The sequence below is a fragment of the Psittacula echo genome (assembly GCF_963264785.1).
Source record: "Psittacula echo genome assembly, chromosome: Z".
In the NCBI taxonomy this organism is placed as follows: Eukaryota; Metazoa; Chordata; class Aves; order Psittaciformes; family Psittacidae; genus Psittacula; species Psittacula echo.
Window position 1 is genome coordinate 63,467,759 of NC_137742.1, and position 9,132 is coordinate 63,476,890.

The following is a 9,132-nucleotide window of genomic DNA, read 5'->3' on the forward strand; positions in this document are numbered from 1 at the left end:
GTACAGCAATAGACACAGGAGAAACAAACAGGCAGAAAAAGCCATTCTGGAAGGTGCCCACACAAAGCAATGACGCCTAGTCTATCTGTTTTTAAAACCTTTACTGGTATGTGGTAAGATTCAGGAAGAAGCTACACAATATAAAGTATCTCCAATCACACATTTAGTTACTACAACTACATTACATTTCAAGTGTATGTCTCATTAGACAACGCTAATTGGATGTACCTTTGTAGTACATCCTGCATTAACTTTGTATCCCCAGAATTAACATGAAAACATGCAGCAGGCCCCAAGTCAGTCCTGGCATCTGTAGTCAAATACTTTGAATTCCACTCCAGTAAGAACAGATTTCTGAGTATTACTGCCTGCCCTGCTAACATGCTCAGCAAAGGGCCAGTAACCACGCTATGTTGCTGAAAGCAGAGTTCTCCCAGTAGCCTGAAAGCACAGCCAGTTATGAACAGCAGTGAACTGGTACACTTTGTTATGTATGACAGAAGCAACAGAAGTAATGATCAAGCGCTACATAGTAGATTTGCTGTAATGTGTTAAAATACAACCTGAATACTCAAATCTTTAAGCTTTTTTTAAGACTAATGCTCCCCACCCCCACATGCAAACAAAACAACCAGACCACATTCATATATTAATTTTTATTTTCCCATACAATATTCACAGGGTCTGCTTTTTGTCTTACTCAAACTAAACTTCTTTTTTTTTTTTTACCTCCAACCTAAAGAAATGACATTACAGGACATGAAAAGAAGTTCTGTAAACATAAAACATCCAAGGAATAGCTGAAACCCAGGGCTTTTAGCAATTAAGAAATAGTTATATCCCCTTTAACGCAGGCTGCTTACTTGTGCATCACACCATTAACCAAACTATTCTTTTCATATATTAAAAAGGTACAGCTTTAAACAAAAGTCACAATGCATTTCTTCACCCGCTGCATGTTAGCATGTGTTTTACTATATCCTATTCAGTCACTTATTTTAAAAACTATATACAGCTATGTTTAAACGTGTATTTGTGCCATGTTTTTAGTAACACAAAAATAAAGGCATTTTTACGCTATTGCTGCATATTTTGCAGCAGGATACAAGAGGATTGGTTCAGATACCTAACTAACTTCAATGCAAAAGTCAAGTCCACTAAACTTCTGCAGTGGGAGTAATTTTGAGCTGAACAGTCCCACTTCACACATTCAAACATTATGAAAGAATAAAGACGTGTATGTGATGTCCAACCATTATCTGTTATACCCCCATTTACCAATTTTGACAGAACACAGAGTAAATCAGTGGAAAAAAACCCAACACGTTTCAATCTTAGAACAAACAATTCTGTTATGATTAAAGCTACACAAGTGATACTCAAACTTGAGAGGGTAACAGTGGACAGTATCAAAATCAAATCATATTTTCAGCCAACACTTGCACCCAAAATGTACCACTTGCTTTATTATTGTGTGCAATTCAACACAAAAAGTACTGAACATCAGCTGCTGAAACACAGGAATAAAGCATATAGGTACAATCAAGAATAGTGCTTGCAAGCACAGATTTGTATCGTGAGAAGAAAGCACTGATTTTTTAGTTTTTTGATCTTTGTAAGCCTAACTATTTCTGGGAAGCTTGCATCCCAAAATGGGACTGCAGTATTTAGAATTCAGTACAGGATAGGAAGACATTACATACAATCCTGCATTTTACATACATTAAGCTTTTTAATACCCCTGGGGCCTTTTAAATACTTTTTGAGCTGTTTGAGTTTTTTCTTACTTCCAAAAGAGCAGTCATTCAGTTCAAAACAGACAGTAGGTGCCCTTTTGTTTGATTTTTTCAGCCATCACAAGATATTAAACTCAAGTCATCTTAGATCAATTCTTCAGACTGTTCAAGTGTCACCTGTACATGTAATTCCACATTTTTGCTAGAAACAATACAGGCAATTGATAAGGGTTTAGCATCCTTTCTTGGGTTGCTGGAAACTTGTTTAAGAAGCATCTTTTGATTTAGCCAGTAATGTATGACAAATTTTTTCACCTTTGTTTAGTTTGTGTGCACTTAAGAGTTGGTTGGTTCTACTTAATCCTCCAGAGCCTTTTGAAGGAGTTTAGCCTTGTTATGACCAGCTCAATTCAAGCTACTCATATGTACATACATCTACTACCTTCCACATCCAAATAAAACAAGACTCTACAGTACGTAAGCTACTAAAGACATGAGTAGTGGAAACAAGGCAACTATAGCTACGAAGAAGATAACCTGAAATATTTGAAACATTTCCTGACCACTAGCAAAAAAGAGTGCCAGCTAGATACACAAGGCCATCATGTATCAGTGCACCACACACAGGAAAGTAAAATTTACAGCACTTGTGCAATGCAGTATCAGTATCAAATTGGCCTTTTAATAGGAAAACAATTTAGTAAAAAGCTTTATATGTGCCTAACACATAACATAACCTTGTCCAGTGCCGGTGCTGTGCTGCTTAACAAACCAAGCTATCTATGGTATTAAAATCCAAAAAGCAGCGGCAGCATGTATGAGTACAGAAACTGTACAGTTTCAGACAAAGTTAAAAGATTCCCTATTTTACTGCATGTTTTTAAATAAACTTGGAGATTTGGATTTTTGAATACAGAAGTGGATTTCCTGAGTAGTCTCAGTCTATAATTTAGTAAAACAAGAATTTAAAAAACTTGTTCTAATATAAAAGAATGCATGTTTAAGCAAACATGCTCAAGTATACAATTTAGCAAGTTTTGAAGACAGTTAGCAGGCTGATGGAAAATCTGCACCATGATGTAATGTCAAGCTTGCAACAATTTTACAAATAAGCAAGGGGTACCACTGGATTATTTTTTCCAACAGCACATCAAACCAGTGCACTACAATTCATCACATTTGCTTTAGTGTAATCCAATACAATCAGCCTGAAGATTAAAATAAAACAGAAGTCTCATATATATTGTCTCTCAGATCAGATACTAGACTGCTGGGCTACTTTAAAGTGTTATACTCCAGATGGCTCATCTTACTGATAAAATCAATCTCAGTAAAAGTGAGGGTGGTCACTGCCAAGTATTTAATACAGGAATCAGAATACACGTAAGTTGCAAAAAATATTTCAAATCCTGTGTCCCTTTCATTATGTTTTTGGGTCTGTTTTGTGATTTTTAAGGGATGAGGAGTAGACTCATTTAAATGTTGCATACATTCACATCCTTTGTACCTATAATTAACTGCAGAACTGTTAACTTCAACAGGTAAGTAGCACACAATGACATGAAGCATTACCACTACCAGTTATGATCCAACACGGGTTGTCGTGGTTCTTTTATCTGAGAAGAAGCTTTTGAGGAGAAATACCTGCCCGATACTAACAACAAGAAGAATGATTGCTTCCCCTATTGACCAGTAGGCCACCCTCGTGTTTAAATCCTCAGCTCTGCTGCGGCCCTGCGCTTCCCTCAAGCGGAAATGAGTCTGATAATCGATGACAGACTTCAAAGCTTCATGAATTGAAACACATGCAGACTCCATCTAGAGAAACAAACAAATACACACCACTGGATTAAGAACCCTCCTAGTGCTCTTTCTGTGAAGTTTTTTGGTTTGCTCTCTAAAATTAGGATTCATGTAACTTTGCAAGCTAGGGATTAACTCAGTCCATTGTCAGACTGAAATACTGTAAATGCAGTAAAATTTAACTTGCATTGATCAAATTCTAGACACAGGAATGTGACAGACTTAAATACAGAAGTGTGCGTAACTATAGATCTAATAAAAAGCAATGAGCAATAGGCTCTTAGAACTAAACAAACCTTACATTCATGTATATTTGGGCTCAAAACGAACACTAGAAACACTTTTGAAATGTCAGTGATCCCCCAGTTAATTGCACATCTACCAGGAAATCTAGCAGTTGGTTTTAACGTTAAGATACGTAGTATATATTAAATGCTTCTCTGTTTCACGACATTCTTCACTGCATAATTCTAAATCTCAGTTGACTTTTATGACATACTAAGATCTATGTTACTGAACTCAAAATGTTGTTTTGGCAAGAGACCCTCCTTAGTCATGTACACAAAAAGTGGTTAAAGAAAGGACAATTCTGTTCCTTTCAGTGTTCGCAAATGCTTCACATAATACACAATATATATATATATATACACTTAGGAATTTAACCAACTTGTTATTTTTCATAAAAAGTATCACCAGTTCTCCAAGCCCTAGATAATTTTTCACATACAATTCTACTTTCAGTTTATCTTCAATAAGTGAAAGTCAGTAATTCTCATTGTCTTTTGATCACCAAGAGATTAACAAATAGATCTTCAAAATACTTAATTTCTAGTCACAATTATTTTTGTGTCTTATGGCTAAAACCCAGTATTTCCTGCAGATCAAACATCACAAACTATTACAAAATGAAATGTTTAACACCCTGATAGGACCACTTTCAGTTACCTGTATCTGTGTTTAACCATCTTTTCATCTTGATGATTTTCAAGACAGGTGTCTGAACAAGTTTAAGATAGTCATTTAATACATAGTATCTTATAAAGAACAAATATATACAAGCCAGCTAAATATGGCTAATTTTGTTTATATTGCTATATCTCAATTTTAAAAATGTCATTTACATGAGAGGTCAGCCTAAGTTGTTCCACTCCGAAACACTCTACTGTTTTAAATGTAAGAACAATTCTCAATTTTTTTTTCCAAAGTTTGGAAATTTTTAAAACCCTGCTGCACTGATATTTGTGAAATCTAAATTCAAGCAGCACACACCCATGGCAACAAATGGAAGTTAGCTAAAAAAAAAAAAAAAAAAAAAAAAAAGCAAGTGGCCTAGAATTCAACCTTCTACCCTAATTTTCTCTTTAGCACTTGGTGATTCCTTCTCAGCTCTTATGGAACAAATGAGATTTATGTGTTCCATAGGTCTTAATCTTCAGAAAGAAAGCTTATTTGTAGTCATTCACATTATTTTAGAAGCTCTAATTCACTGATTTTCTAAAGCAATATAGGTATCTGACGCAGCTGAACTTGAAAAAAACCCCAAACCTAACAGCTGCAGTCAAATACGACAGTGTTTTACCTGGGTAAGTGCAGTTACTCTGTTCTCGCTAGGAAACAGTGGTGGATCTTCTCCAACCTGGAAATCAAAGTACACGGTTTTGTGTGTGAAAGTAGAGAATTCATTGCTGAAGCAGAATTTGTATGTTCCATTCCTGGATGCAGTAAACGTGAAGCTATCATATTGTTTCTTCATCTCCTTATATAATACAATGCCATCAGGATCTTCCAACCGACAGTCAACATCATAATGACCTCCAGTGATCACCTGGAAACAAAACCCAAAAATTGTCTTTTTAACAAAGTGGACATTTATACATTTCTTTGAAGTGTAATTTGTCAAGTGGCACTGCAAAATTTTGTGCTTTACATGTTTTAAAATATAATGCATTAATTTGAAAATCTTTCAAAGCAAGTCTGAAAAATTATTTTCTTACATAAGACACACAGAACATAATTCAAAACACTTTAGGTTCAGCATACGTAATGTCAACTCCATTTCCAAACTGTTTACAAAGTGTAACTTTAATTACTTTGTTATAAATAATTGTATAACAGCGAAAGCTACAGCAGACGTAACGTGATGGGGCAGTAAACATATCACTGTAACAAACACACCGCTTGCTGTATCCACAAGTCCTGAATGGAATTGGTTCATCCAGCTGAGATTACTAATGTGGATTAAAACTGCTCCCTTCCTTATGGTTGAGAGTGTAACTACCCTACTATTAGCTCAAGCTGCTTTAGGATGCAGGAATGGTGTTCAACTGGTAGAACAGGTATTTCAACCTGCCAGTCTTCCTGTGCTGGTGAATGGAGCAATGTTCTGCTGCTTCTCTCCTGCCCAAACAGCCACAGCAGTTCTTCCCAAAACAGCGCACGCTGCACAACAGCACATAACACATACAAGTGACTCCAAACTTCACATGATTGTTTCAAGGTTTGTTCAGGCTTTGATTCTTGTTGGTCTACAGCATGTTGCTCTGGAGGCTACCTATCCCACCCCTACAGAAAGACTAATCAGTATTTTAGGTATTCATAACCTGGCATCCTGATGACTCTTGGTCTAGCAGTTTTACACTTAATCCTTGATCCAAACCTTTTCTTTTTAAGATAAAGCACGCTGAAGAACAAAGAGACTTATTGCTAAAGGTATGTCCCTTTTTTATGTGTGCAGAAATCACTGAAATATTTTACTGTCTGAGTATCTGCACTTCAGTTCACATAGCGTTATTTAAATTCACAGTTTATTTAGGTATCAAGTTATTAAAATTATAACGTGAACAGTACAACTGAAATAACAAGAGATCTCAGCAGTAGCTGCTCTGCAAACAGGAAGTTTCAAAAACACTCAGTTGGCAAGCAGTATCTTCATAGTCTTTCCAAAAATGTGCTTTGAATCCAAAACAGGATACAAAGAGAGAGGAAAAAAAAAGGATATCTGGATCTCCAGATGTCTCTCCCTGGATGTCTGCATCTGGCTTTTCATACAGAAATGCTTACCTGGTTGGAAGGAGAAGCAAAAAGTTAGATTTTCTACAATGAAAAAATGGATCATTTTTGAAGTCTGATCTCAAATTTGACAGGGGTGTGCTTTTTACCAAGCATGAAAATCACTCATGTTTGGTTATATCATGCACCCTGAAAGGGCCAGTTTACTTACACATGGTAAAGATTTACCAGAGCTTTAAAGTTACCCTAAAATTCCATCTTAGAGAGGTTGCTTGAGCCTTCCCTCTGCCAAAGGGTGAGCACAGAGCACTTCAGTCTACCAGCAGTTGGTCAAATCCAGACAAGGCTACTCCTGTCCTTATTATGTCTGCTGTGACAACTGCAGGCTTATCTGTCGAGCAAACTCCAGTGACATCCACTTAAAAACAAGGGTGAAAGCACTGCACAGAAAAAACTTTATGAAATTAAGAGGCAGCGGCAAGAAACATTTGGGTGGGGAAAATGGTATCTTAGAACATGTAGGCCAGAGTAACAGAGACATATACTTGGCATAAACATTCCTCAAAATACTAAAGGCAGGAGAGCAGCTGGGAAAGAAAAAACCCCACAAGACTTCAACTAGAAAAGCTGGACCATAAAAAGTACACAGTTCCTTCAAAAGCCCCCAAAGATAACTGCGATTCCCAGCATCAAGAATGATTTCTCTCTTGTGCTGCTGCTGTACTGTCCCTGAGTTCACCAGCTGAAGTGACAGACTGAAAGCTTCCAACCCCGCTGATACCCTCAAAAGCACCAAAATTGTCAGAGCTCTTTCCCTGATAATTCTCGAGGCTGAACAGTGTGCTCTATTGTGACGGCTCCACGTTCAAACTGTTAAGAGGCTGGAAAAAGTAAGAAAAACTGTCCAGCATCACTTACTATGTGCATGCAGTCTTCAACAAGATGTTGGTTCACATCACAAAATGGTCTGGGTTGGAAGGGCTGCCCATGTTTTATTTTGTGTTAGACTCCTGAATTGCTCTATGCCTGTGACACTTTGCTGTATAACTATCTTACTGTTTGCTATGTCACCCCAGTTTGAACCGTACTCTGAACTGAGTAAGCATTAGCTCCTTATGTTTTACTGTGCTCACCAGGCAAATGCTTCACAATCCACACATGCTGTGGGGTGGATGGGTGCTGGGGTTTCAGAGGGATAGTGGGGGTGGGGGGGGTGGAAAGGGGTTGGGTTGGTTTTCATTCTTGACTGAAAAGCCCAAAACATTCTGTGTGCTTCTTCCTCATCCAAAGAGTGAAATTTTGTACACAGCTTCATTATAGCTTCCTAACTGGAGCTCTCCCAGGCTTCACTTCCTGCCTCAACTTCCCTTCTCTTGTCTTTTTGGTTTTGCTTTTTTTCTTAGCCAGTCCTCAAACTCATAAAGGCAAGGGGGCATGGCTTTAAAATGAAAGAGAGAGATGTAGATGAGGCATTAGGAATAAATTCTTCCCTGTGAGGGTGGTGAGGCGCTGGCAGAGATTGCCCAGAGAAGCTGTGGCTGCCCCATCCCTGGCAGTGCTCAAGGCCAGGTTGGGCGGGGCTTGGAACAACCTGCTCTAGTGGAAGGTGTCCCTGACCGTGGCAGGGGGCTGGAACTGGATGGGCTTTAAGGTCCCTTCCAACCCAAACCATTCTATGGCTCTGTGACTTCGGCGGCACGCTATTGGGCAGGTAGGTTTAGGTACGCAGCACGCTGGTCACAAGGGACCCCGAAGGTCCGCGTTCAGGGTGCGAGGCTGACCAGTTTTGAGGGCCCGCTCTCTACCCCTGCTCTCGTCCCGCCGCGGTGCACACGGCAACGGGCAGCGTTTGTTGTGCCGGCTTCAGCTGCTGCCCCCGTGAAGGCGCCTCTCCCCGCTACAGAGCACCCGAGCACCGCACGAACGAGTAAGCGGAGAGGCCTCGCGCCGGGCCCGGCCCCACCAGCGCGGCGGGGGGCGGCGCTTCCCGGGGATGGCGGCCCGGGCTGCCCAGCTACCTGGAACTCGAGGGTGCACTTGGTGCCTTGGGCGATCTCCTCGTAGAAGCACTGCTTGGCGTTGTCGGGCAGCTCGAACGTGATCTCGGAGGCCCGCGCCGCGCAGGCCGCAAGCGCTAACAGAAACAACAGCGGCAGACGGGCCCACGGCCCCGAGGCCCGGGAGCCCCACAGCAGCATCGTCGGGCGCGGGGAGCGGCAAGGGGGGAACGCGGAGCGAGCCGAGACAGAGTGCGGCCCGGCGGCAGGCGGCGGCGTGGCGGAGCGGCCGAGCGAGCAGGCGCTGCCCCCGGAACCACTCGCGCTCCGGGACAGTTTCCGGGTGAACCCCCCCTCCCCACCTGCGGGAGGGGTTGCAGACGTGGTGTGCGGGACCATCGTGGCGCGCCCCCAGCTGGTGGGAGGGCCGGGTGCGGGGCTGGGTGTCCGTTGGGTGTAAGTAGCCGAGTCTTTGATCCCGAGAGGCAGGATCTGGAGCTGGAATAAGGCGAACACAAGTGAGAGGTACCCGCAGTGCTCTCTGCGCTGCGGGACTCGAATGTGTGGGATCGAATCTGAAGGGTTCT

The 9,132-nt window shown here is 41.0% G+C and overlaps 1 protein-coding gene across 1 annotated transcript; it reads right to left on the reverse strand.

Annotated features, from left to right (window-relative positions):
- Positions 1-264: 264 nt before the first annotated feature.
- On the reverse strand, positions 265-8,869 carry TMED7 (transmembrane p24 trafficking protein 7). Its single transcript, XM_080637112.1, has 3 exons — positions 8,567-8,869; positions 5,119-5,364; positions 265-3,554 (listed from the first exon to the last, which is right to left on the reverse strand). Exons 1-3 carry the CDS (start codon positions 8,744-8,746, stop codon positions 3,318-3,320), a joined length of 663 nt encoding a protein of 220 aa, XP_080493238.1. The 5' UTR covers positions 8,747-8,869; the 3' UTR covers positions 265-3,317.
- Positions 8,870-9,132: the final 263 nt, after the last annotated feature.

Excerpts from the sequence above, each read along its gene's own strand:
- TMED7 (XM_080637112.1), bottom strand. The coding sequence starts at position 8,746 with ATGCTGCTGTGGGGCTCCCGGGCCTCGGGGCCGTGGGCCCGTCTGCCG. Across the intron at positions 5,365-8,566 it reads AGTGCACCCTCGAGTTCCAG|GTGATCACTGGAGGTCATTA; the intron begins GTAGCTGGGCAG and ends TTTTGTTTCCAG. Across the intron at positions 3,555-5,118 it reads GAGTAACTGCACTTACCCAG|ATGGAGTCTGCATGTGTTTC; the intron begins GTAAAACACTGT and ends TTGTTTCTCTAG.